The sequence below is a fragment of the Phaethon aethereus genome (genome assembly GCF_964289735.1).
Source record: "Phaethon aethereus genome assembly, chromosome: 5".
NCBI lineage: Eukaryota > Metazoa > Chordata > Aves > Phaethontiformes > Phaethontidae > Phaethon > Phaethon aethereus.
Window position 1 is genome coordinate 69,635,826 of NC_138579.1, and position 27,104 is coordinate 69,662,929.

At 41.4% G+C, this 27,104-nt stretch overlaps 1 protein-coding gene across 1 annotated transcript; it reads left to right on the plus strand.

The window, feature by feature from the left end:
* Positions 1-348: 348 nt before the first annotated feature.
* Positions 349-24,079, plus strand: NAT10 (N-acetyltransferase 10; the record flags this gene model as incomplete). Its single annotated transcript, XM_082001116.1, has 28 exons — positions 349-1,121; positions 2,369-2,460; positions 3,131-3,302; positions 3,610-3,732; positions 4,508-4,569; positions 5,427-5,541; positions 6,914-7,021; positions 7,919-8,052; positions 8,394-8,487; positions 8,880-8,978; positions 9,541-9,677; positions 10,181-10,305; positions 10,608-10,758; positions 11,218-11,314; positions 12,091-12,207; positions 12,967-13,068; positions 13,175-13,249; positions 13,849-13,965; positions 14,154-14,287; positions 15,897-15,945; positions 16,575-16,668; positions 16,762-16,872; positions 17,943-18,115; positions 18,565-18,684; positions 19,691-19,789; positions 20,199-20,272; positions 22,784-22,867; positions 23,986-24,079. Exons 1-28 carry the CDS (start codon positions 1,014-1,016, stop codon positions 24,077-24,079), a joined length of 3,060 nt encoding a protein of 1,019 aa, XP_081857242.1. The 5' UTR covers positions 349-1,013.
* Positions 24,080-27,104: the final 3,025 nt, after the last annotated feature.

Here is a 27,104-nt window from a genome sequence, read left to right on the forward strand (position 1 = left end):
GGGTTTTGCAAGCAAGACTTATTTAGAACAAAGGATTTAACAAAAAAAATAAAATCGATGTTGCTATTGCGATTGAAGTTTGGTTTATCCCCTTTTTGTAGTCAGTTAACACAAAAGTCACCAAACTAAACAAATAATAGGTATGGAAGTTTCTAACCCCTGTCACCGGACTGGTCTGTATCTCTGTCTGCTTTTGGGAGCCGGCTGGTCGCAGGGGTCTGCGTTATTTGCAGGTGCTAAATCGTTTTGATATCTGCGATACGTAATTGAGGAGACAGATGATTTTAAAAGTAGCTTCCAGAACGCCTGTATTTTTCCCCAGACAGAGAATCCTCCTTATTTAAGCATTTACTTTCTCTTCGTTTGTTCTCACAGCAACACACTCCTTCTGAGGCGAGTCCTTGGTGCTGCTGGTGACATGTTCTCTAGCTCAGTTTCAGGTCCGACAGGCCTACATACAACATGGCTTCTCCACCGTCTCCTCAGATGCGGTGCAGCTGACTGATGTCTTCTGAGGCCGAGGGCATTGCTGCCTGCCAGCTACAGCCGCCTCCCTCTTAAAAACAGCTTTTACCAGCTGCTCGATGAGCTTCCTCAAGGAGCCCCTTCGAGTGAATAGGAACCATCTACCAGGAAGGGTTGAACAACCGCTAGAACTGTAAATTAATAAACGCATCGTCGATGCTCTGATCACCGTGTGTTTCCTCAATTCCCCTGCGCCTTTCCCATGTGGAAAACTAGCTTAAATTCTCCTTAAAAAAAAAAAAACTAATATACACACACACATATATATTTAAAAAAAAAAAAAAAAAAAAAAGGCGGCGCAGGCGAACGGCGGGGGCAGCCTCGAGGTCCTGCCGCGGTGCACGGCGCGCGCGCCCCGGGCCGCGCCGCCCCCACGTGGTGTGCCGCGAGCCGCCGCGAGCGTGGCTGTCGCCTGAGGGGGCGGCTGTCGCCAGGGCGGGCGGCTCTCGGGGCGGCGGCGGGGCCGGAGGTCCGAGCGCCCCGCAGCCATGCAGCGCCGGAAAGTAGACAACCGCATTCGGGTGCTGATCGAGAACGGGGTGGCGGAGCGGCAGCGGGCCCTCTTCGTGGTGGTCGGTGACCGCGGCAAGGACCAGGTAACCCTCTCCCGGCGGGCGGAGGGCCTGGCCCTGCCTGCGGGGCGGGGGGGTGTGCTAGTTTTGAACCGAGCCTTTTGGCGAACGGTTGATCCGTAATTCTCCGGTACCGGCTTTTTCCTCTGTAAAGCAAGTGTTAAAAACCCGCATGGAATGACGCAGAGCCATGGCGTGCCTCGGTGTGTGTGAGATAACTCGCGGTGCAGAAAGGCGAAGGTGTGATAGAAATGGTTTGGGAGACTTCGTCCTTCAACATCTCCTGTTTGAGAATCTCGTGACCATTAAATAAAAGCGAGTACACGCAAATCGGATTTTTTTTTTTAAACTGGGGCAAAATATATTTAATTTTCTGGCTTAGCAGGGGCGTCTTTCCTATCTCCGTTCTGTTGTAAGATGTTACAGTTTTGCACTCGAGCATGTTTTATGCCCTGAGTCATCTTGCAGATGTCGGTGCACCAGAACTTGGACTGGACCTACTCAGTAACGTTGTGTGGAATTAACCAGTAAACTCGTTTCTCTTCGGAGACTCTAGATTTGTGTTTTTCCAGTGGAGAGGGGAAGAACAGCATGGCAAAACCATAACATTTTGGGTTAAGTCAATTCAGTTAGTTCCAGTTCCTGGGGAAGAGCAACTAGTTATAAAAATACTTGGAAAATAAAGAGTTGATCAGGTGGTAGTACAAGAAAATAGTCATTAATTTACTGCTGAGTTGGGCGGGTGAGTTCTGGTGGGGCATACACTGAGTCTGGTCGTGTTTGGTATTTTCACTGATGGGTTGGATTCCAAAGCAGCGAGTGTGCTTACAGAATGTGCAGGCTACATAGCAGTGAGGTGGGTTGCCAAACCTGCTAGAGAATTAAAATTCAAAATGAAATCATGTTAAATTGTAGAAGTCTGAAATATGTTATGCGAAATCTATACTAAGAGACAAATACCAGGAACTGTATTTAGCTTGGAATAATCGCCTTCTGTCTCTGCGGTTGTTAGCAGTTCTGCCAAAGAAGAGTGCAAAGGAAATGGTAGGTATAATTTAGTGTCTTCAGTATCATGTAGCCCTGGAGAAGGCACAGACACACAGGTCTGTAAAACGGAATGTAATCGTCACAACATGTCAGGAGATCCTTCTGGTTTGCACAGGGTTGCCCAGTAGAAAACATAGCTGTAGAATCAAGTATAGAAAAATATTTTGCTGTTCGGTGTTAGCTCGTGGGTATAGTTGTTCATGCAGGTTTCTCTGTTTTGGCAGGTCGTTATACTTCACCACATGTTGTCTAAAGCAACTGTAAAGGCCAGACCCTCTGTCCTATGGTGTTACAAAAAGGAGCTGGGCTTTAGCAGGTAAGATACATCTTGTGTCTCACACTGCGGTCGCTGCTCTGTGTGAAGCAAATGCTTCATGACTGGTCTGCTGAGCATAGGTTGTGTGATTCAGTTGTAAGGAGGAACAAGATTAGTTCTTGGTGGAGCGGTAGGAAGTTTGGTCTTCCAGAACTAAAATTTGGCTTCCGTCATACAGTTGACACCAGCACTAGGTACTTCTGGTTTCTTCCTTGTAGCTCTCATGCTAACTCGTTCTGTACCTATTTCTCCCTCGCCTTTTTAACCTCAAAAGGCCAAAACTTTAATTCATCAGTGTTTTAGCCTCAGTAATATTTAGGACTGAATGCAGATTAAGCATTAGAATTTGTGCATTTTGAAAAAAATGTTTAAAATCTTAATTCTTAGATTTGTGCATGTACTTACAGTCTGCACACAAAGTCAGGAAGGGTTACCTGAAACCGCATCATTCCAACCAAGCAGTTTCTTGCAAAAACAGATGGTTTCATGCGATTTCCACCACCTTGGGCTGAAGGCACATGGGAACATATTGCGAAAACAGCAGTTGTGATCCAAGATTTTTTTTCCTTGGAGGCTGAGCTCTGACTTCCAGTTAGACTTGAATGTAGGCTTGAATGCACTTTTCTCAAACCTTTTTCCAAGAAAATTTCTGTATAATTTTGTTCTCCAGCCACCGGAAGAAGAGGATGAGACAACTACAGAAGAAGATTAAAAGTGGAACTTTAAACATAAAGGACGATGATCCTTTTGAGTTATTCATAGCAGCCACAAACATTCGCTACTGCTATTACAATGAAACTCATAAGATTCTTGGTAACACTTTCGGCATGTGTGTACTTCAGGTAAGGAATTAAACTTTCGACTTAAAAAGGACATTGCACTAGTATTCATTGCTTTCAGTTTAAAAGCTGCAGGAATAGTACTTGTTGCTTCTGTTATTTTAGTTATGATGGCCTTGTGTATCATTTACAAGTTTTGTGGTGGTGAGATAGCATTGTTGCTAGAATTTTAATGGAATATTGGTTAATGCAAGTATTAAGTGTGAATTAAAATTTGAGAAATAATGTTTTTAGGTTTTCTGTTCCTTTTAGTAGGTTCTAGTTGCACCAATGAACTCTAGGCAACTTTGAAGCTTTATTTATTTTGTAGGATTTTGAAGCCTTGACTCCAAACCTGCTAGCTAGAACAGTTGAAACAGTAGAAGGTGGTGGAATTGTGGTGATTCTCCTGAGAACTATGAACTCACTGAAGCAACTCTATACAATGACTATGGTATGTTCAACTTAATGTGTCTGTTTTATATGAGCAGGTACATCATGGTGATGCTAAGTGTTTATTTTTTGCTTCTGTTATGGGCTAGGATCTTCCTTCCATCATCTTTCTTGCACCTTCATTTGTCTGTGATTGAATGTGTCTTATGCTTAGGCAGTTCTGCCAACCTGTATGTTTTGAAATGCCGCTAGGTTACAAGGAAGAAAGACCCGTTGTTCACAAATGTAACCGTGAAAGTTTTGTTTCACAATACTTTTGGGAAGTATTTATGCTATCTGGCCATATAACAGAAAATTTAAGTAAAAGAATAGGCCTTTTGAGTGTTTTGTGACCTGTTGCTAGGTGAGATCAGCTTCACAACTGCTATATATTTCTATATATGACTTATGCACGTTGAGTATACTTACCTGTAGAGGAACTGTTTCTATTAATAATAATGCCAGTAGATGAACTAAAGTGATAGACTACATTTTCTTAGCATCCCTGAGGTATTTGAAATGTTCTGTACCTGTCAGAGTAGACCTTTAAGGCAAGAACAAGTAAGACCATTGTGAAAACTATTGGTGGGAAAAGTATATTTTTAACAAGTATTTGGAAAATGTGGATGTTTCACAACAAACAGAAAATCAGGATCCTGTCTAGAATGCAGTTTTAATGGAAGGGAAGCCTGTAATCCACAAGAGTGGAAAAGAAGTTGGATTGTCCCATGAGTAAAAATCTTCTAAATGTCACCGTTAACTGCTGCTCGTTCTCGAGATTCTTCTTTTTGTTTCAGGATGTACACTCTCGATACAGAACAGAGGCACACCAGGACGTGGTAGGACGGTTTAATGAGAGGTAAGTTATTGAGAGCGTAAAGGCTGTATGCGCAAGAAAAGCACCTGGAGCAATGTTGTTTATTCATATTAGGAAAGCATCCTATAGGTTTGCATGGGAATAGGGCTTCTTGGCTGCTTCAGTGAAGTTTTCACGTACTGTTCTGGGAATGAATACAGTTTATTGTTGGAGGAACTGTATACAAAATTCTGGCATATGTTACAGGGGATATATGCAGGTAGGCCCAAATTTGTGAACTGTTCCAAGTCCCTTTCTTGAAACACTCTGTAGAAGCATATGCTCCAGGTGTACTGAAGTTCAGATACTTAGTGCTCTACTGTAAAACATAAAACTGCTTAGTGTGGAGTATTCTCTGTGGTTTTAGAAGTGTCTTGTAAAGATGTTTTCTTTGCTTTTGTTGTATAGAATAAGCAGCTCTTACGGAGTGAGTGAGCCCTAGCTCTAGCTGTAGAAAAATTGCAGGAATTGTTCTTTAGCATGCAGGCAGATGGTTATGTGATGTCAGAAATCAGAAGGATGAATAAGCCAGCACTGACTGCAGTCTTTGGGGGTCAGCACTTGTCACAATTGCTGTGGATTCATGACTTAACTTTTATGCAGCTGCCTCCTGCTTAAATGCTCTCTGGTAGATTATCTTTAGCTGGCGCTCCTCTTTGGAGGCATCCTGATAAGTGGATGCCTGTCTTATTGTAGATGATCCCGATTTTATGGTAAGAGGCATACTGCCAGTTGTGTGAACTTGTCATAGCTCAGCTGTAAGTAGCTGTAAATACTATGTCTGGGTTTAGAAAAGAGTTTAAATTAACTACCAAAATGTAATTGTGTTGCTAGTGAGTTGCCTTTGCTTGACTGCTCAGGTTCATTCTGTCTCTGGCCTCATGCAAGAATTGCATCGTGATTGATGATCAGCTGCATATCTTGCCCATCTCCAGTCATGTTGCAAACATCACACCTGTTCCACCACAGTCGCAGGTCAGTAAGCAAAGTCAGACACTTTTCCTTGGGAGAAATTGGCCTGAGTTGACCACAGTATGTTGAAGATTTTAAAGGGAGGAAGCTTTCCTTTCACCCTGATTTATACCAAATAATGGTCTTGCAGACAGGAAGTAGAAGGTTCTGCAAAAATTATACCTGGTATGGGTGAAGCATGGGAAGCTTTCCTTTTTTTTTCTTCTCCTGGGTTTTTTTCTGTCACAGCATTTTTTGTGTGCTTGCCTGTATTTATTGATTTTGCTGTATTGCTGTTTAGCCTGGCAAGGTGGAGCTTAATTGCTCTGCTCGCTGTTTCAGAAGTGCATAGAGAGATTTCAAGCTGATGGACAGTTGGAATGAGACAGATAAAAAGAACTTTTGAGGGTTGGATGGTGGGTAAACACTTTAGAAATTGGCATATTACAAACTCAGGAGACACCTGATACCTACAAGCTGTGGTAGTTGTTTCAATTTCTGAGTTACGCATGCTACATCTCGGGAAACATTTCACTGAATATAAGCTAGACACGTAGCTTGCACTGTTAGAAATGTATCCTTTTATCATTTTCAGTTGTAAACTAAAGTAAAATGGAACGAGTTTTAAATAGAAATCTTTAAGCTTTTGAACTGTTTTATGTGGCCTAAGAAATACCAACTTAGGTTCTGTCAGAGATGGTAAAAACATTTTAACAGAGCACTGATTTTTAAAAAGTCAAAACAAACCAAATCCAGCTTAGCATTATAACAATATTGACAGTAGCACAAATGCTTGTGTGTTGGATTAATAGACTGATGCCTTTGGAATTTTAAGTGGCAACTCGGAAAATCAGAATTAATTCCTTTTTAAAATTTATTCCTTTTGTGTCCAAGTTTATTGTTTGGCTTTGAAAATCTTGATATTGATTTTAAAACTGACCTATTGCTGCTGCAGTAGTTTTTCCCCCCTACATGGCAATGTATGCGCATCGTATGACAGGTATAAAAACGATCATAAAATTTTGGAATAGACTGAAGACTGAAAAATGAATTAAATTCTTCAGAAAATGTGTCCATTGTCTCTTCTGCCTAGCAATGCTATTTGCCAGTTACTATGTGCTGAAAAATCCTTTCCTTTTTTCCTCCAAGCTTGTGGGAGCCAGGATACCCACCTCTTGTGTAACAGTTTTCCTGAAGATGCATTAAAACTGAAGTGTTAAATATCTGTCTGTCCATGTAAATTTTTCTGTTTCTAGGGAGTATATTCAACATGTGGTAATATTTCCTTTCAGATACCTTTCTCTGCCTGATAAAAGATAACAGAAGACATCACAAAGGTATAATTGTGCCACAGTGTCCTTTACTAATCCTGTTATGGTAAATCCTGTGCTTATAGGAGGACAGCCTCCGGCCGCAGGACTTGGAGCTGAAAGAACTGAAGGAGAGCTTGCAGGATACACAGCCTGTAGGAGTTTTGGTGGACGGCTGTAAAACTCTGGATCAGGTTGGTGTGGTGTTTAAATTTGAGTTACTCTGTGCTTGACAGGTTGCCTTAGGTACTGAGGTACTGATGTTTGTATGTACTGTTGTATGTAATCAAGTCTGAGTGTGAACATTGGTGGGTGTGGGCTTAGAGAATTTCCCTGAAAAACTGTTTGGAAAAAAACTGATTGTAGCTCAACGACACTATCAGTGATTTTCTTCATCAAGTTGAGAGTAAGTGGAAGGACTAGAAGGGAGACAGGAAGCTGACCTGGAGAAGTCCACATTTAAAAAGTTGATGAGTCTAAGCGTTTGAAATAAGCATAAAACTTAGCCTGAAGTTCCTGGTCAGCTTAGTTCTGAATAGAAGTTGAAAATCCCTGTCATGTTTTAATATGCCCCTATTCCTGCCTCCCTTACACCTTTTTTATTCCAACTTGAGAATCAACGACTAGTATGAATGAAGGCCCTGTTGCAATTGTCTTTCCTGTTTCAGAGTATCCCCTGAGAAGCTGCAGTTCAGCCTGGTGGCTCCCAGAGCTGTGCACTGCTTAAGCCCTTTTATAGTAGGTCTTCTTACTGCCCAGATATGTTCGTCTTCCTCCTCTGAGAGCAGTGTGCCACTTCCCATCTAGATGAGTATACTCAGTGGCCAGTGGCATGGAGGTAGTAATTGAGAATTGCTGTCCTGATTGTTGATCTGTGTTTTGAGCTGAATAATTTCAAGAACTCAATGGGTCAAGATCACCACTTCTTGCACGTTGTTTGTCTGGGTTTTAATGTTCAGCTCTGCCATCTTGTCTTTCTCTTCCTTCTTCCTCTTCTAGGAAAGAAGACATGGCCTAGTGGTAAGTCTAAGTAATGCTGAAAGCAATTTAAACACAGCTGATTTTTGTTTTCTGTTTTTTCTGATCATCAGGCAAAAGCAGTTCTGAAATTTATTGAAGCCATTTCTGAGAAGACTTTGCGGAGCACTGTGGCATTAACAGCAGCCAGGGGACGTGGTAAATCTGCTGCTTTGGGACTGGCTATTGCTGGAGCAGTAGCTTTTGGGTGAGTGATCCTCCCATCTTCCAGGCTTGTATTTGCATCTGTGAGTTTTAATTAAAAAAAAAAAAAAGATTATAGTATCTGAATATATTTGTAATTTCCAGTCCTACATCCCTCCTTTTTATTCTTCTTATATCTTTTGATTGCTGCATACACTGCTATTCAAGCTTTTCTATTTTATAGTAATAAGAAAACCCCAGTCTTTAAAAATCAAAATAATCACACATGAAGTGAGATAAGTGTCTAAAGGAATCTGCTGTGTTTTGTTTGTTAGGTAAAATCAGCCCCTCTTAGTATGAATATGTAGAAAAACAGTTAAACTCTTGCTTTCTTTTTCTGTGCAGTTACTCCAATATCTTTGTCACATCTCCAAGCCCTGATAACCTTCACACTCTCTTTGAGTTCATATTTAAAGGCTTTGATGCACTGCAGTATCAGGTAAGGAGCGCAGACTATTTTACAATACTTTTACAGCGTTCCTGTTTAGGAGGGGTTTTGCATCTCATCTGTGATTTTTGTTTATATATATTAGCTACCAGCTTTTCCCCCATCAGCCCTTTTAATAATGTTCTGCAAAAGTGAATCATAGTACGGTTATGTTTCCTTCTCTATTTTTAGGTTGGGAAAATTTTTTTTTTTTTGTGAAACAGTTTTTAACATAAGTAAATAATTTCTCAGTTCTCAGGCCTCTAAAGCATTTGTTATAAGAGTTTTTAACTAGAATCTGAAATAACAGTGTACTCTTAGTGAGCTTATTGTGATGATAATGGTAAATGATATTTTTCTTGGATCTTGGCTTGTTCATACTGCTTAAAAATGTTTTCTTTCAGGAGCATCTAGACTATGAGATTGTTCAGTCTTTAAATCCTGAGTTTAACAAGGCTGTTGTCAGAGTGAACGTGTTCAAGGAGCACAGGCAGACCATTCAGGTACCTGGTCTCTTTTGCACTCTTGCCTTTCTGCTTTTTGTTCCTAATTGTTGGCTTTACCGATGCTGTAGTTGTTTTGATTTTAAGCATGTTCATTTTATGTGATGTGTAACTGTCCTGATTGATTTTGCTTTAAGGTAGACCTTTTTTTCTGGTGAGTGACTTTCACAAAATGTCTTATTTCTTTCTGTGAATAACTTGTAGATTACAAAGCTCCCTCAGTAATTGCTTGTGGATTTCTTCTTGAAACAAAAGCAAAAGAAGGTAAAAGAAACAGTGAAGGAAGAGCATATGTTTCTAGTGATTAGTTTTCCTTTACTTTCATGATCTCTGTAGAGACATTTATGTGGAAATGTGCAAAACAAGATGTGTGACTCAGTCCTTGTTAGGGTAACACGAACCCTCTCCCAACTGTTTTCATGTCTCAGTCTCTGGCTTGATGGCTGTGGAGAACAGTGACAACAAACAGCTTTTCAGAGCTTCAGGTTTGCCAACTCTGACTTTTCCCTAATGCCCAGACAAACTGTTGTTGACAGTGACGGTGTTCTCTCATTCCTTGCAGTACATACACCCTGCTGATTCTGTGAAACTGGGTCAAGCCGAACTTGTTGTGATTGATGAAGCCGCTGCCATTCCTCTGCCCCTGGTGAAAAACCTGCTAGGCCCTTATCTTGTTTTCATGGCTTCTACAATCAATGGGTAAGGCTTGAGCAGCAACTGTCTACCTGGGAAAGCAGTTGTGCAAGTGGACTATTTCTTGTGTACAGTACTTTTTTTATTACACAGTTACCTCAGATCATGCTAATTCTTGATCTGTCATGGAACTGCTCCTTAAAATAACCAAGAGTCAGTACTTGAACTTGCTGCTTTCTGTTGGTTCCACCGCGGATTCATGAAGTGTTTGACTTGCACCTCTCTGTTCTGCTAATATATAAACAGGATTCTGAAGTCTGTTAGGAGAGATGGAAGAATGACATCTTCCTTCCAATATGGTGAGACTGAGAAAGTGACAGGGTAGGCTGTGCTGTCCTACATGCACAAGAACGTTAAAAGGCAGCGATTCTCACACGTGGTTGGGGCCCTCACAGGCCTCAGAACAGCCCATAGCTCTGGATGGCAGCCTAGTTCTGTGCTGGAGCTTCCCCATGGCTCAAGATTGCTCTTTGGTTATTTGCTTCAGACTTTTGTCTTCTGCTTTTCAGGTATGAGGGTACTGGTCGATCACTATCTCTGAAGCTCATTCAGCAGCTCCGTCAACAGAGTGCCCAAACCCAAGTCACCATGACAGCAGAGAACAAATCTACAACTACAGCTAAACTCACCTCAGGTACTCCATTGTATTCTGGGTTGCAACGTATAACCGTGATCTCTGGTGCTGGCAAGCCCTGTGGGTATCCCATGTGTCCATGTGCTTTGCAGCTGTAGGAAAGCAGCAGTATAGGAAAATGAAGGAACTCTCCTCTTTTTTTCCCTCATGTTTTTAAAATGTAAAGGCTTTTAAGGGATGAAAGCTATGCAAGTAATGATATTCTAATCTCCTGGGAACCCTTCAAAGGACACTGATCCTATTGTATTCTTTGCTATCTGTAGCTTCCAACACTAGATGCTTTTCTCTAAAATCTGTTGCAGCTCGTACATTGCATGAAGTCTCCCTCCATGAGTCAATCAGATATGCCCCTGGTGACCCAGTTGAAAAGTGGCTAAATGATCTGCTGTGTTTGGACTGTCTCAGCATCACCAGAATTATCTCCGGCTGCCCGCTGCCTGAGACTTGTGAGCTGTATCCTTACTCAGATGTTGTGCTCTGATCAAAATGTATTGCCTTCAGGTGAAGGAGGCTTTTTCAAGCTGAATAGTAGTGGGTTCTACAGCTAACATGATAATCTCAGCACACAATCTTTTGGCAATAGTCTATTAAGACCACGCTTCTGGAGTTACGCTCTTACCACTGCCTTTTAATACCAGTGGTGTGTGTTACCAGGACATTACCCAACCCCAGCTTTACTGCAGAGGCAATCCTAAGGAAGGGTTGAATGGAGGCAAGTCCTTGTTGGAGTTACAAAAGGTTGAGCTTTACAGATGAAGGGTGTGAAAGCTATGAACACTGCCCAAAGTCATTCATTCTTGTCGATAGAGCTTAAGAGCACAAGTCAGCATGTAGCCCAAGGCTGTACTGGAAATACTACACCTAAACCAACAAGGAGCTTTTTCAAGTTGTTTCCTTAACCCCTGTGTTTAGATACTATGTAAATAGAGACACGCTTTTTTGTTACCACAGAGCATCAGAAGTTTTTCTGCAGAGGCTGATGGCCCTCTATGTGGCTTCACACTACAAGGTAAAGCTTGTGCTACTTCTGTCAAAATTTTGGCTAGGAATTGTGTGGAGGGAGCAATGCTTGTTATGACAGTCTAATTGAATTGGCCTAACTGAGATTTCTGAACTGCCTCAGTTACTTCTTGCTATATACAGATCCGTATTCTTCTTTCTCTGAGAAGCTCTCTGCCTTGGTCTTGGCTGAATATAATGGATTTACAGATATCTGGAATATTTTTCTCTTGAGAAATTCTGGAGACTAAATCCTAGATAAGCCTACAAGCTTGTTAGAATAGTATCAGTGATGAACCTCTTCTACAGTTCTCTCTACCATATTCTGGTAGCCTGAAGTTAACTAAAAGAGTAGTACCATTGTACTCCTGAAAAGAGTAGTAATTCATCTCAAGGTTTCAAGACCATGGGTGACTAGTAAATGTGAGTGGTGAAGCTTGTAAGTACTGAAGTAGAATACTAAAAATCTGACAATTAACAAAAAATTATTTAAGGTTTGTTAGATTAAGAGAGAAGTAGCTATATAAAAACAGAAAGTTCAGTTCCATACATATTAGAGCAAGAAGTTTCACTTGAGAAAAAGAAATACTGTCTGGTGGTATAACAGCCATGAACTGGCCTGTGAGCTTCTTCATCCATCGATATTGTACTAGTTCCAAGTTTCTTAATAGCCCTAAATTCAGAAAATGGAGGATAGTTTACAGGTCAGCTACTAACATTACTCTGGACTTTGAAGCTCTTCTCATGGAATAATTCTTCAACTTTCTATGTGTCTTTACCCTCCAGAACTCACCCAATGACCTCCAGATGCTATCTGATGCACCTGCCCATCATCTCTTTTGCCTTTTGCCACCTGTTCCACCTACCCAGAATTCATTACCAGAAGTACTTGCTGTTGTTCAGGTAAGAGAGCAGCATGTATCTGAAGTGAACTGTTAACAATGAAGCAGTGCTAGTGTTCTGTGAGAGCAGTGTACTGTCTAGGAGTAGATGATAGCTTAGAGCTGTGGGTTTTTGTGTGTTACAATGGTGAATTAACACCATTTTCCCCTGCCACTTGCTTTCATTATCACTAATTGCTCTGTAAGTACATTGTGATGCTGATGCTTTCACATAGACTTCCCAGTCTCCACAATGTGTTTGTCCTGAGGAGCCCTCTGAGGAGCTGAACTACTGGTTCAAGAGATGACTTTGTCCTCCCATTTCAACTTCCTGCAAAGAGAATTGGTTCACTGGTTCACTCTGCTTATCCCATGTTTCTAGCACTCCTTTTATTTGCAGTAGAACTGCAAAAATATAAACTCCTCAGATGTACATGCTTAGAGATGCAGAAATATTTCAGCCCTTGACTCTTGAGTATCTGACTGTATGCTTCCTTCCTTCCTTAAGAACACAGGTTGCACTGTAGTGTAATGCCTACTGCATCAGACATACCTGGCTGGCCCACTGGTGTGCTTTTTGAGAGGGCTTTTAGGGGCAGAGCCTGTTTGTTGGCACATACATGTTTGCTCATCATGTTGCAGAGCAGGGATTACATGGAGTGTCAATACTGCGTAAGGGCAGTAACTCAGCAACTGAGTATAAATTTTGATTCTGCTGTAGTGGAGTGACTGTAGGAGAAAATACTTTTTCTCCATTAATGCTCTTTACCTTTCCTGGCAGGTGTGCATGGAGGGAGAGATCTCTCGCCAGTCTATCATGAATAGCCTTTCTAGGGGAAAGAAAGCTTCTGGTGATCTTATTCCCTGGACCATTTCAGAGCAGGTGAATAATTTGTCTGTGTACTCACACCACGATATATTGCAGCACTATTTCTTATTTCCAGAGTACCCATCTGTGTTCTTTAAATTGACTTTTGTCTTTTACGCAGTTCCAAGATCCGGATTTTGGGGGCCTCTCTGGTGGGCGTGTTGTTCGTATTGCAGTTCATCCGGATTATCAGGGGGTAAAGTATTTTGGAACCCAGTTATTGTGAATAGTCAGCAGCGGAGCCATGAGAATGGCTCTACAGGCAGAATTCAAGAACAGGGCAAACATTTAAATTACTCCAGTTTTCAGCATTTTAAGCTTGGGGACTGAGCCAGTGGTAGTAACAGAATGATGTCTGATGCACAGAAATGGTCAGATGCCACAGCAGGCTGAGGGGCATTGCTTCTCTCTGGGTGGGTTGCAAATCAGTGCTCCTGTCATTGCTAGGCAGCATCCCAAGCAGCAGTATACAATCAAGATCCAGCGATATTTATTGTGAGATTACCAGATGTTCATGCTGGTGTTTGGCATTTTCTGAGTGCCAGAGTTAAGCTCCAACAATTATTACACAGTCCTAAACTACCAACTGGGCTCTCATTGTGATTTCAGACATCCAGGTTCTATAGTGTCCTTCTCCATGGAGCTGCTACGTAGCAAAGAAAATGCATTTTTGCAGTGACTCAGTGATCTCTGCACTGATGACTGTTAATGGGTTTGTAAGGGGAGAGTGTTGTTGCTCTGTCTTAAAAACTAGGTACATCTTTTTGCTTATAGTGTATTGTTCCTACTTCACAGATGGGCTATGGCAGCAGGGCTCTGACTTTACTGCAAATGTACTTTGAAGGCAAATTCCTATGTTTGGAAGAAAAAACAATTCAAAAGCCAAAAGAAATTGCAACTGTAAGCAGTGAGGTATGGAGCTCAATTCATTTTTTGTATTTTCTCTTGTGCCAAGTTGTTTGTTTTTCACTGTAAGTCTTGAAAATGATTTTTCTCTGTAAGGAGTAAATACTCTTATTTATTTTTTGTAAAGAATAAGAGATTTAATTTGTGGATTTCTGTGAGGATTGCTACTAACCCATTTCCACTTTCTTTTTCAGACTGTTAGTTTATTAGAAGAGGTTGTGACACCTCGGAAAGACTTGCCTCCTTTACTTCTCAAACTGAGTGAGAGACAAGCTGAAAACCTAGACTATCTAGGGGTATCGTATGGCCTAACACCAAGATTACTCAAGTAAGACTTTACTCTATTTGCTAGTTACATCCAGTACAAAAATATAACTATATAAATTAGATATGTAATAATAATTAGTATGTATTAGATAACTTATATAAATAATATAATGTATAGATATAGGTGCAGATATTTTAGCCCTTGGATATTCTCTTTATGTCTGCATATTTCACTTGATTTCTAAAACTGGGACAGCTCCAAGTCCACTTCTCCTGTAAGACCTTTTCTTGATGTACAGTACGCTGATCCTAAAAGTGCATCATTCAGGGTAGTTTTTCGTCAAACTCCTTCTGAAGGTGAACACATTCCCTTCGTGGTTGTCTCTGTGGCCCTTCGAAACAGTTAATTAGCTTTAATTGCTCAGTTTTTCTTTTTTAATATTATCAAACTCTATAAAATTGGTTCCTTACTGGCCTACCCCCACTTACAGAGGACCTAGGGTGCTGTACAAGCACCGGAGATGAGACTGAGTTCAACAGAAGGAGTAAGAACAGTGGAGGCCAACTTGTGACTGACCCAGTCGGAATGATGTTAGACGCCTATGTGCGACGTGGCATTTCAGATACAGAGACTATAGTCTGTTTCGTTCCATGCTGCAAAGTTCCTGCCAAAATGTGGTGGTGAATTGTTTAGCTGTGCAGGAGAGCAACAGAACTGAACGGTTATTGTGAAATAGTCTTAGTCTTTGCAAATTATAAAGCAAATGGTTCAGATGTTTACTTTAGTTGAACAATCCCTATTGGGGCAGAGGGGGAGAATAAAGTGTTTCACTACTTCTTTATTAATTATTTGTTAGCTGTGGTGGGATAGATAAAAGAAGGACAGACAGTGGGGTAGGGAGAGGCTGGGGTGCACATGCAGGTCTTCCTGCTGAAATTTTGCAGCATCCTGCACAGCTGATGAGTAGTCATCCCATGGCCTGTGGAGGTAGGTTGCCAGTGACAGTTGCTCTGGGGTCTGGCTTCTTTCTTTTTTCTGGGATGCCATATGTTTGGTCTCAGCAGGTCTTTTTATACTAGTCTTCCTTTGACGGTGCAAAATGAATTGTAGGATCAGTTCATAACTAAGACGCAAGAAAGAACAGGAGGATGGAAAGGGATGTCAGCAGGATCTTGCTGATCAGTCTGGGATTCTTTCTGGTCCACAAGTGACTATCTGAAACCTGGAATTTGCCAGGGAAAATCATCATTCACTGAAGAAGAGCAGAGTCTTTGAAGTAAACTGTAAATCCTCGGCCCCCCCAGGGTATCCTTCGGACTCTCTGATATTATTGGTCAAAACCTGTTTACCTGTTTTTAAAGAAGGTCCTGGAAGCATGTCAGATACAATAACTCTTGTATCAAGTCTCTCAGTCTTTACAAGTTTGTTCATTTTTTGATATCACAATCATAATTTTTCACTCCTTTAAGTTAGAACTCCGATCAGTTTGATTGCTGTTACTACTTTCTGTAGTGTTCATTTTCATTAATTGGTGGGATGTCTTACAGACTTTTGCCTAGTTTTCAACAGTTTTTCTTGAACGGTAGATAGATTGCATTTAACCACAAGTATATTGTAGAATCAACAGCTCCATAATTGTCAATGCATTTTCTTTTTTCCCTTTTCCCAGGTTTTGGAAACGTGCTGGATTTGTGCCGGTTTATCTAAGGCAGACACCAGTAAGTAGCATACTGTTTCTGAATGAGATCCAGCCCTATTGAAATCACTGGGCATCTTTCCATTAGCTTGTGTGAGATGTGATTTGGGCAGGAAAGTTTTCTGAGACTACATTTGGGGTTTGGTTTATGTTAATTTTTGTTCTTTGGGCCTGTAGTTAGCTAAAGGAGTAAAGTTTTAGGGTTGTGAATGTGGTCATCTAAGTAGTTTGCACTTAAAAATTAGAGCAAAGGTGCAGCTGTTGAGGATTATTAATGTGGTCATTGGTAAAATATGCAAGTGGCCCTTGAACTGCTCTTGCTTTTCAAGGTGTTTACAAAAAATATCATGAGCAGTTATAGTACTTTTGGAGACAATAACTTATTTGTTCCTTGTCACTGCATTTTTTTGGCTCTTGAGCTATACCTGGAATTTGCAATGCTGGTACCTACTGGTTAGCTCAGGAAGCCAAAATCCTTCAGCACTGGGATTTACCAAATTCTAGAAGTTCATAGGTTTTACATTAGGTAGTGGTGATCAGTAGCAGTTGATACATGAGTTGTTGTTGATGTAGAAGACCTTTGCCTTCTTCAGTTGAGCATAGAGTGCAAAGGGTTCTTGGGGATGATAGGAAATACATCTTGTTTATCAGAATGACCTGACTGGTGAGCATTCGTGCATCATGCTAAAGATGCTGAATGAAGAGGACACTGAACAGGAGCCTTGGCTTACTGCCTTCTGGAAAGGTAACTTTGATTTTGCCAATGGTAGAAGAATCTTCTGGGATATTTTTTCTAGAGGTCCACAGGAATCATTTATTTTATCATCTTGTCCTATAGATTTTAGGAGGCGGTTCCTTTCTCTGCTTTCCTACCAGTTCAGCACGTTCTCTCCCTCGTTGGCACTGAATATTCTACAGAACAAAAATATCAAACAGCAGCCACAACCACGTGAGTACCCTGGCTCACAATGTCCAGTTAGATTGCAGTTTAAAGTTTATGTATATGTTTATCAGAATTCTCAAATACATGCATTATATGATGTCTCTTGTGAAGTGCCGTGAATTGCTCTTGCTCGGTTACTGTGTTTTGTTCCTATTATCCAAGAAAATGCTTGTATTTCTAAGTAAAAGCTAAGAGGACTTTTTCTGCTACTGGAAACAGGTAGTGGTAGTTTTTTGATGTGGTGTTTTTTTTCCTGCTTTTTTGATCAAAGATTTAAGTAACCCAAAATTAGCGGGCTCTTGAGTGTAACAGCTAAATGTATGACAAAATGGATGGATACTGACACCTGCCAAATCCAGTGTGGAATTAAAGAGGGAAGCCTTGAATAGCAAGGATCAGTAGGCAGAGCAGCTTGCTTAGGATCTTATGAAGAACATTGTTATCAGAAATTTGGAAGCTGGAATGTGATGTCTTTCTAAGAGAGAGGCTTTAGTTCAACTGCATATTATTAGGCTCAGTGCAGCACTTGCTGGGGGAAACACACAGGCCGTATAAAAAAAGGGGCCAGACAAGACAGTCACTTCTGGCTTAAAAGTAAATTGCTGTTTTCTCAGCATGCCTAACAGAGGGGAGTCCTCTTGAGAGAACTTGGTTATCTGTGTCTTGTGGGTTTTTAGTATTTGTCTTGGTGAAAGAGTTTTGGTTGCTGCTACAAGGGAACAAAGATCTTTAACAGCAAAACCAGTGTAAGGTAGTTAAAAGACTGGGCAAACCATCTTTCTCAGCCCTCACTAGTCTCTTTGGCATCTTTGAGTTGATACACTGGTCTGTTTTGACAGTTGCAGTGTTTTTCATATGGGTGTATGTCCGTCTGAAAAGGCTTCGAATAACCAAGACAGTCTGAATAGCAGTGTTGTAGCTAGTGTGTTGAATTCTGAAGCATGTTGGGAAGTGAACCTATGGGATAGCAGTTGTCCTTTACTCAGTGGTGTGAAAAGGAACTTGTTAAATACTGAGATCCTGGATAGCTATGAATAATAGTCTTGACATTGTTGTCTTTTTATTGTACTCATCAGCCATCAGCCGTGCTGAACTAGAATCAGTTTTTATCCCATATGACTTGAAGAGATTAGAGATGTACTCTCGCAACATGGTGGACTATCATCTCATCATGGATATGGTGCCTACCATTGCGAGGATGTTTTTTCTGAACCAGATGGGTGATATCTCTCTCTCTGCTGCACAGTCGGTATGTATCACTGAGAACAAGCCATGCTTCACCTCTCTTTATATATATATTTGGAATAGTCTCCTGTTTCGTGTCATCTTTAAAACAGGACTTTGCTTCAGTTAATTGCTTCTTTTGTAGTCCTCTTCGTGATTTGTCCTGCTTGTAGTGTTCTTCCACGGTCAGTCAGTGTCTGCTTTGAATAAAATTTGTAGGGATCATATTCTGTTGTGCGTTCAGTGAAGTACTCTGCATTTATAGTGTGGTGGGAAGTGTGGCTTAAAAACACCTCAAAGTCTTCTGGCTCTTGAAACGTACTTCTGGAGAAAGGTATTTGTCTGCACTAAGTATGGAATGGCACCTGCCGTCTACAGAATAATTTAGGGGAGTTCCAGCATATCTGAGCAAAGCTGTATATTTATATTTGCTCTAAAAAGCCTCTGTAACTGTAATCCATGTCATTTTCTCAGGCCCTTTTTCTGGGGATTGGCCTACAGCATAAATCACTGGACCAACTGGAAAAGGAGGTAGAACTGCCCAGCAGTCAGTTGATGGGCCTCTTCAACAGAATCATCCGCAAAGTAGTTCAGGTAACAGCATCATGAAAAGCTTTGTCTTGGTTGTATTGGACCAAAGTGTGATTGCAGTACTGAGCCTGGCACTAACAGGAAGCTGCATCAGAACTGTGTATCTTTAACATGTCCCAAATAATTGACGGGAAACTTCTTTGTAAGATGGGAAAAGCCCAGTGGAAAAAGCAAGTATTTATGGCATTGATTTATGTAGTGTTTTTGCAAATAATAGTGCTTGTCTGATGGTTTTAAATGTTCACATGGCCTGACCAAAGTGCTGAGCATACAACCCATGTCGCCAGCTGAGCCTCAGCCATTTGTTTATGATTGTTTACTGCATTGGTGGCATCTCAACTTTTCTTGAAAACAACACTTTTCCAATGTTATTTAGAGGTAGACCTGAAGTTCAGTGAAATGATTGGAAAGTTTTGGATCTGGTTTTCTTTCTCTCCAATGTCTGTGATAAAGTGAGTAACGTGATGAGTTATCAAATGGTGACACTGACAGAATACTTGCCAACTGCTTGCAATTGCTTGCTGAGCCTGGGGCCTCTGGTTCTCAAGGATCAGGATACAGTACCAAAGCTGTTGCAGTCTGGCAGGGATTGCTCACTGGAGAGGTGTTTTGCTCCGTGTAATGCACTTATTATTATCTCAAAGTAAGTAACATTAAAAAAAAAAAAAAAGCAGCTTTAGCTGCAAATGTTAATCAAATGATGCTGTATTAATAAAGTATGTTGTAAACGAAGAGTTCTCTGCATTTATGCGAGTGACATTGAGTGCTGACTGATTTTAGTTTTATACTTTTTATAAAAGCTGTATATAATTCTGCCTTAGGGAAGCAGCCTTGAGCTTTTTATTTCAGTATGATGGAATGCATGCATCAGAAATAAACAACTGCCTGATAATATTTGCAAGGTTAGAAGAGTTTCATGGGGACAGACAACATTTCTTACTTATTTTAAAGCAATAACCTAGAAGAAACATCAGCAAGTCTTACATGTGTTGGCTTACTTCATTTACAGTTGTTCAACACAGTCCAGGAAAAAGCTGTGGAGGAGCAGATGGTGGCAACAAAGGATATTGTAATGGAGCCAACACTGAAATCTTTAAATGATGATTTGGTAATTATGAGCTTTCTTCTTCATACATATGTAAACACTTCATGGAGTTCCCTTGGGTGTAGAAGCCTTGTAATCTAAATTGTCTTGGATGGAAAGAATTCCACATCAGGTCTGTCACTTTATGGTAGTTAAAATCTGACAGTTTTGTGTTACATGCTTATAGTCATACTTTGCTAATCTGCAATATAGATTTTATGCAGAACCTACCAAGATGTTCTTGGAGTTATATATTACATGCACACAAATAACATAAAAATTCAATTACATAAAAGAGGTAAGCTTTTTGGGATCATCTGGTATTTGTTTTAGGGGATGTACTTCTCTTTCAGTGGGAAAGGCATATTCCTTGCCTTACACGGTCACTGTTGCACTTAGAGCTTAATGCATCTGTTGTGCTGTCCTGTTGTAGGAAGAAGCTGCAAAGGAATTCCAAGAAAAACACAAGCAAGAAGTGGGGAAGCTGAAGGAAATGGACCTTACACAGTAAGAATTTATCTGCATGAGTCTCAAATCCAGTTTTCCCCTGATACCTGTTTTAATGCCAGGTCACTCGTGCATCTTGCTGAGACTTGTGCACAAGGCTGTAGTTGCAGTATCACAATCTCAAACCATCAATAAATGAGAAATAGCAGTGGGTATATAAGTATATGCTGCTACGCTGACGATAACTTTGGGTATTGTGTGCCTGACAACCAATAACTTGGTCTTTATCGGCTCTGTTAGCAGCTGCTTTGTTTCACACTCAAAACATTCTTTCCAGCATGAATTAAATTCAGTCACTTCTGTTTACGTCACACCTGTTTACCTCAGTACATGAATTCGTTGCCCGAGATGTGTGTCGTATTCCTAAGCGTGAACTTACTGACAGCCCTTTTTCTGCTGGTACTTTGAACAGAAAGCAAAAGCTTGTGAGTCAGCAGATCACAGCTGATCCGCAGTGAGATCTGTCTGTCTGTAGAACTGAATTGTTAGAGTTGGGGCTGGCGTGTGGGTACAGTACTGCAAACAGAAGATGTACTGCCAACAGGAATGCTGGATCAATTCTCAGCTCTGCCCCACTGCCTCTGGCATGAGCTTGAGCACATTCTTCTTTTACCTCCATTCTCTTTTGTCACTTAAATGGTAAATTATTCATGGCAGTAGCTCTTGGTATGTATCTATGTGTCATTCTTGATCCTGGCTGTGCACAGTATGTACATTATACATATATAAGTTACATATTTCTACGGTATGGAGTAATAAAGCAAGCTGCCTGGCTGTGGACTGTTTCTCATTTTCCAGTTTCCCGTGCTTCCAGGAACAGTCATTAGTTTCCTCAACCCAGGATACCCAGGTCCTGTTGTCTGCTATCCAGCTTAGCTGTGTGTGCAAACTCAAGTCAAAATAGTACCTGGCTAATTTTAATATTCTCTTCTTTAACCAAAAAAACCCAAACCAACAGAAAAAGAACAACCAACCAGAGCTTCTTTTACTAACTACCATGTGCACGGATGCTGTTTAACTGCTGTAGAGCTGGACAATTTGTAGGATACTGAGTTGCTGAAACAGCAATTTATTTGAAGTGTCAGTAGATGTCTCTTTTTCTGGACCAACAGGAGTTACACATGCCACTCATTCTCTCCCTTCTCTCTCTTCCTCTCACTTTTTGTCTTAAAAATTCTGTTTACTATACTGACATCCTAGAAACGTTGTCTGTTGTGGCTCTAGATTAATCTCTGTTAAATCTGAGAAAAGGAATAAAAGCTTCTTTGAATCTTTCGTTGCCTTGTTTGAAGGAAGAACAAAAATGGATGTGATTTGAAGTCACTTGCAAGTCAGTCACATTAGGAAAACAATATAACCAGAATTTTTCTAAAAGTTTTAATTCCATTTTTTAGAGTTGATAGTTACATAGCTGTTTGTCACTTTGGACCATGTTCCCTTTTTTTGCACCCAGAAATAGGTTTCTGTTCTCTTCTGTGAGGAAGGAGAGACAAAAATCTATTTTGAACACTTTTCACTACAGGTTATAGAAAACTAATGGAAGAGACAGAGCTGTTGGATTTGGAAAGGCTTTGTCCCGTATTGTTCAGCCTTGTATGAACAAAGGCTAGGCTATTATAAATCTCTAAGAACTTGAGATGGAGAGCAACCACTCAATTTTGCTACATGACTGCTTTGTCTACTTAAATTTGTATGTAATTTCCAGGGTACCTGAACACCCAGGCAAGGGGCACGGAACATGAGCTTATTTGAATAGCAGTTGTTGTCTTATTTTCTCTTTTCAAAAGCAAGCTGTAGGTCTTCAGTTTTTCCAGGACTGATACAGAAAAACTGTACAGTTCAAGCTTACTGCTGGCCTAAGACCAGCTGCTAATTTAGCTAACTTTCTGTTACAAGCCATTGCTTTTTGCATCCTCTTCCTTTACCACCACAACCATCTGTCTCCTCTTTTTTGGAGGGGGAGAAAGCAAAAAAGCCCTCAAGCTTTTATAAAGAAATTTGTATAGTGAATATAGATCTGGTAGTGGTTGTCAGACCTACAGCTGTCAGCTGTAGTGATTGAAGGTCTCTCTTTTAAGAAATCTAGTGGGCAAAGTAGAATTATCACCACTGCCATGGAAAGTATAACCTTTGTGGCCTTATTTTTTGCTTTCATAACAGATGTGCTCTACTCAGCACTCTGCTTGTCTGATGAGAGGCTTTCATAGAACGGTTTTGTGATGTTTACAATAGGGGCTCCTGAGAGAACTTCGTTCGACACTGACTAGCTTTGGATGGGGACAATTGTGGGTTGCTATTGACGTAGATTGGACTGAGTCTGCTGACAGAGTCGTGACAGGCTATTGTGTCCCTTTGCCAGTCTAGTTTTGTATGTGTTTCTAAATACTGATTTGGTTGGGTGCTGACACAGTGGCTTTGTAGAGTAGTGTGTGCCTGACAATATAATCACCTTATTTTTTTTACTTCGTGCTAGCAATTTTACTTGTTTTTTCCTTTACCTTTTTCACTTAGATACATTATCCGGGGTGATGACGAAGAATGGAATGAGGTGCTGGGCAAAGCAGGACAGAACGCATCTGTCGTCAGTTTGAAAAGGTTAAGGAAGTTGAAATACTCCACAGAGGTCTCTCTTATCTTTCCTGCTGGCTTTATTGTAACGTTTTTCAAAAGAGTAAAGCTGAAGAGTTAAATGCAGATAAAATTAACTTAGCGTCCTTGGTAGATGCTCAGTTTTCCTGGGGAGATCAGGGTTGTGAGCACCTGAGGGCTCTACTGGATAGTCAGTGGTTCCTCTAATGGCAAGACTGCTGCTAGGAATTTGGTGTTGCTCTAGAGTATACTCCTGGGGTTAAGCCTTGACCCTCATCACGCACATAAATTGGTACTGTGTCTCCCTTGGGTCACTTTTAACGGAAGAACTCATTCCATGTAACTGTCCCATTTGCTTTGGGAACTAACACTGGGTGGGAACCTCTGATTGGAGAAAATGCAAATTTAGGGAAGAAAAATTATTTCAGGTTTGAGCTTAAGCCTGCAAAATATTGAGTCTATGTTTCTGCAGTTCCTTCCTTTTCATCCATCGTCCTTCTTTTACCTTGCCCAGCATAGAGTCTTTCCTCATCTTTTCCTTGGGGGTTTGTAGTTGAGACTTGCCTGCTTATTTTCCCCTTCCTGGGGTGCCTGACAGCTGAAGTAATTATGTGATCTCTCTTCCACCCTTTGTATATTCATGTTTTTTTTCATGAATGCTGGAAGCTGTGAGTTTCCAGAAGCCTTGCAGGAATGAGGGAGTCTTGTCAGTGCTTATAAAGATCGAAGCTCTGTCACATTTGCTCTAGTCAGAATCTAGGACAGGAACAAAATTGTATACTTAAAACTGTCAGTGGTAGTTTTTTTTCTAGGTACTCTGAATTCCAGATGCCCTATATGAATTGCCTTTAAGTCTTAAAAAGCAATGACAAAAGCTAAAAATCAAGATCTTACGGGATTCAAATTGGGTTAGAGAATCTGAAGACACTAGAAAACCTAGGTCATACTCTTGCTCGGGCATTCTCTAGCACCGGTTTAAATGACCCAAGAAATTGGAAATATTTTCTCCCAACCACGTTTCTATGCAGACCCTCGCCGCCCCCCCCCCCCCCTTACAACAAAAATTTCCCAGCTGTATGGGAATCCAGTGTATTTTTAACAGATATTTTGTTCCTATTTCCCAGTGAGAAGAAGAGAAAATTAGAAACAGCAAGAGGACCCAAGCAACAGAAGAAATTTAAGAAGACTAAAGGGATAAAGCAGAAGTGGAAGAAATGACTTTAAAGCCAATCAGTGAACTTGAATTAACAAGTGATGGGTCTGTACTTAAGAAGTACTATTCTCCTTTAAATGAAAAGACTTTCTTTTGCGGGGTGAGAGCTGGAGGGAAGAAAAAGCCTTAGAGGCATTTTTAAAGTGTTTGTATTAGGGGAAGTACAGTGACACTGCCAGGAGACAGTCTTACGAAGATTTTTTTATGAAGTGTGACTGTAGAGCTTGAGCGAGGCACTGTGCAACACATGGGGGTGCTTTAGCAGCTACAGAGTTTCCATTCAAAGAGGGCAGATCAATCTGTAAACTTTCCCGTATCTTAATGGTTGGTGTCTTTATTAAAAAAACAGTTTGGACAACAAAAGATAGAAATGTGTTAGGCTTTGGTCTGTGACTCTACCATTGAGCGTTGCAGCACATCTTGATATATGCAGCTACTGGTTCAGTAGTACTACCACTCCTTTGTGGCTTGAGGGAGATTTTGGTATGAACAACAACTGACTTTTTATTTGGGGCTGGCTATTCAGTGAGCACTAACCACATCCATTCAGACTCACGATGTGGTCCTTGCTCACAGGAGTTCAGGGTCTACAATGAACACTTCTATTTTGGAAGGCAGTCTATAGTTCCTACTTACTGTGCTCCTCAAGCAGTTGTAATAAAGGCTGCTCTTTTCCATTCACACTTGCTTACAAGGCCTCAGAGTTCCCATAGCTCAGGAATTTAGACTTCCTAGTTCTCAAGCAGGGTAGCATGATTAACAGGGGCTGGGGAAGCTGCTTTGGCCATTCTGTCTCCCTGCTGTCTGCTGACCTAGAGCTTGGCTTTGGTGGAAAGTTTTGTGTTAAGGTTGCCAGGAAATCCGCACTGTCACACTGATACCTGGTCTTGGTGATCTTCTCTTTGAGCTCGGGGGCCAGGTGAGCCGGCAAGCCACTGAACAGCTCTGCTACTGGCAATAAGTACGTACCAGTCTGGAGCTGGGACTTTGACGGCAGTACTCTAGGTCTGCTGCCTGTCAGACTCCTGAGGCTTCAAAACCAGGGCAAACCTTTGACATAGCGTGTCCCTGTCCAAACCTTGGTGCACTGTCTTGATATTCTGGCTTCATGCCCTAGAGGTTTGGAACAGAGAGACTGACTTACAGCTGATACACAGCTGCATTGTGTTTACTTGTAGATCTCACAGCTCCTTTTTCCAGCAAATCCTTGAAGAAACAGTTTCTTCTTAGGTAAAGACAAGTATTTCTTCTCTAGGAGGCCATTTTATGAAGCAGCTATATTAAGCCTGGGCCTTGCAGAGCAGAGCCTGGGTATACCTTTGGTTAGCAAGCCACCATGTGAGAGTCGGTGGCAACAGCACATCCCCCTCACTGGAGGCAGCTGAGCCCTGAGCGGGGAGATCTGCAGCTGCAGCCCTTAAAGGCTTGATGAGGGCCCCGTTATCACCCGGCTGTGTGAAAGAGCGGCATGGCAGCCTGCAGGGATGAGGTGGTGGCTGCTTCCCTGCCCTGGACCAGCTCTAAAGAAGTTGCGGAAGGAGCAGATGTGGAAGGTGAGACGTTTGAGGCTCTTCACAACTGCCTGACAAATCCTCAGAAGGAAAGGTGGGTGTGAATTCTTTCTGGTTTTGCTGTTATTGTTAAAAATAGGGTAAGTGGCAGCCTTGCTGGGAGAGGGGTGAAAATCTACAACCACTGGCTTTGGGGGATGGTGTGTGCTGGACTTGCTGCTGTCTGGATGCTGTCTGTGCCTGACTTGGCCCTGAGAGACAAAGAACCACGTTGTAGCGCAGGGGCTGTTAGAGCAAGCTGGAGCAGGAGGAGCTGTAGCTAGGGCTGGAGCCCTGTGGGGGGACGGCTGGCAGGAGGTCAGCTCCAACAAACAGGAGTAGCATGGCTGGGGAGCTGTTCTCTGGCCCAGGGGCTCTGCAGCATCAAAACCACATTTCCCACGGATACCTCTAGGACTGTGGTTTTACAATGTCTTTTTAAGCTCAGTGCAGAAATCTGTCAAGCTGGTCACATTTGTCTGAGGGATGGTTATTGTAGTAAAAGGGTTTTTTGTGGATTGTTGCGAGCCGCTTGCATCCTTCAGCCATTTGAGGAAGGGATGACAAAGATGTGCTTGAACTGGTGGTCCAGTAAGGAACTGGTATCAAATGGTTACTGACATATCATTATCTTGCCCACTTTGTATGCTCTGCTTAGCAAGATTCACCTGTGGTTTAACAGGCTGCAAGTCAAAGCTTAAAACATTTTTAGAGTCCTCTTAAAGCCTGTTGAAACTGTGCAGTAAGAAAGCAGCAGTTATTATTTCAGATTCTCTAACCTATGCAGATTTCTGGATTTGTTCACCCAGGTGGTAGTGCTTTACTTGCTCTGGGTCTTACTGTCTAATAGGTGACAGAAGCCTTTGGTTTTTTATTGCACATTACTTCTTGTGCTAAGAAAATGCTGATTGAACTTCCTTAAAATGTAGAAGTGGTGCAAATTGCAATGCATGTCTCAGGAGGGCTGTTAAACTCGAGTTCTACTAATAGGTTCAAAACTAAGGTTCAAGAGAAGTTTTATTACACAACACCCGTGTGCTGTTAGGGCTCAGAAATTGCGTTTTGTTGTTTTTTTAATGGCTAAGCTGAGGGTCAGATGGCCAAGAAGTTCAAAGAGTCCACATTTATATGAAAAATATGTCAAAGTTTCTGTTTATTTATAAGGCCATGCTAAATAGCTATGAAACCATGTATGAATTTGACTGTCCTCTGCTTCTGCCGGAACTGTGCAAAAGCTGTGACCTGCACAGCCCAGGGGACCCCCATCTACACGTGGCTGTGATGAAGCTGTTACTGTGTAAGGCTTAAGTCAGCCTGAGGTTTCTGGTTGTGTCAGGAAATACGGTCTCACGCTAGTAGGCAGCAGTCACAAAAACTGTGATGCCTGACTCGCTGGCACTGTCTTGGGGCAAGTACGTTGCATAACAAGGCTAGGTAGGAGCTGATCTGTGAAAATATCTAAAGTCCAGCCAAGGCTTCT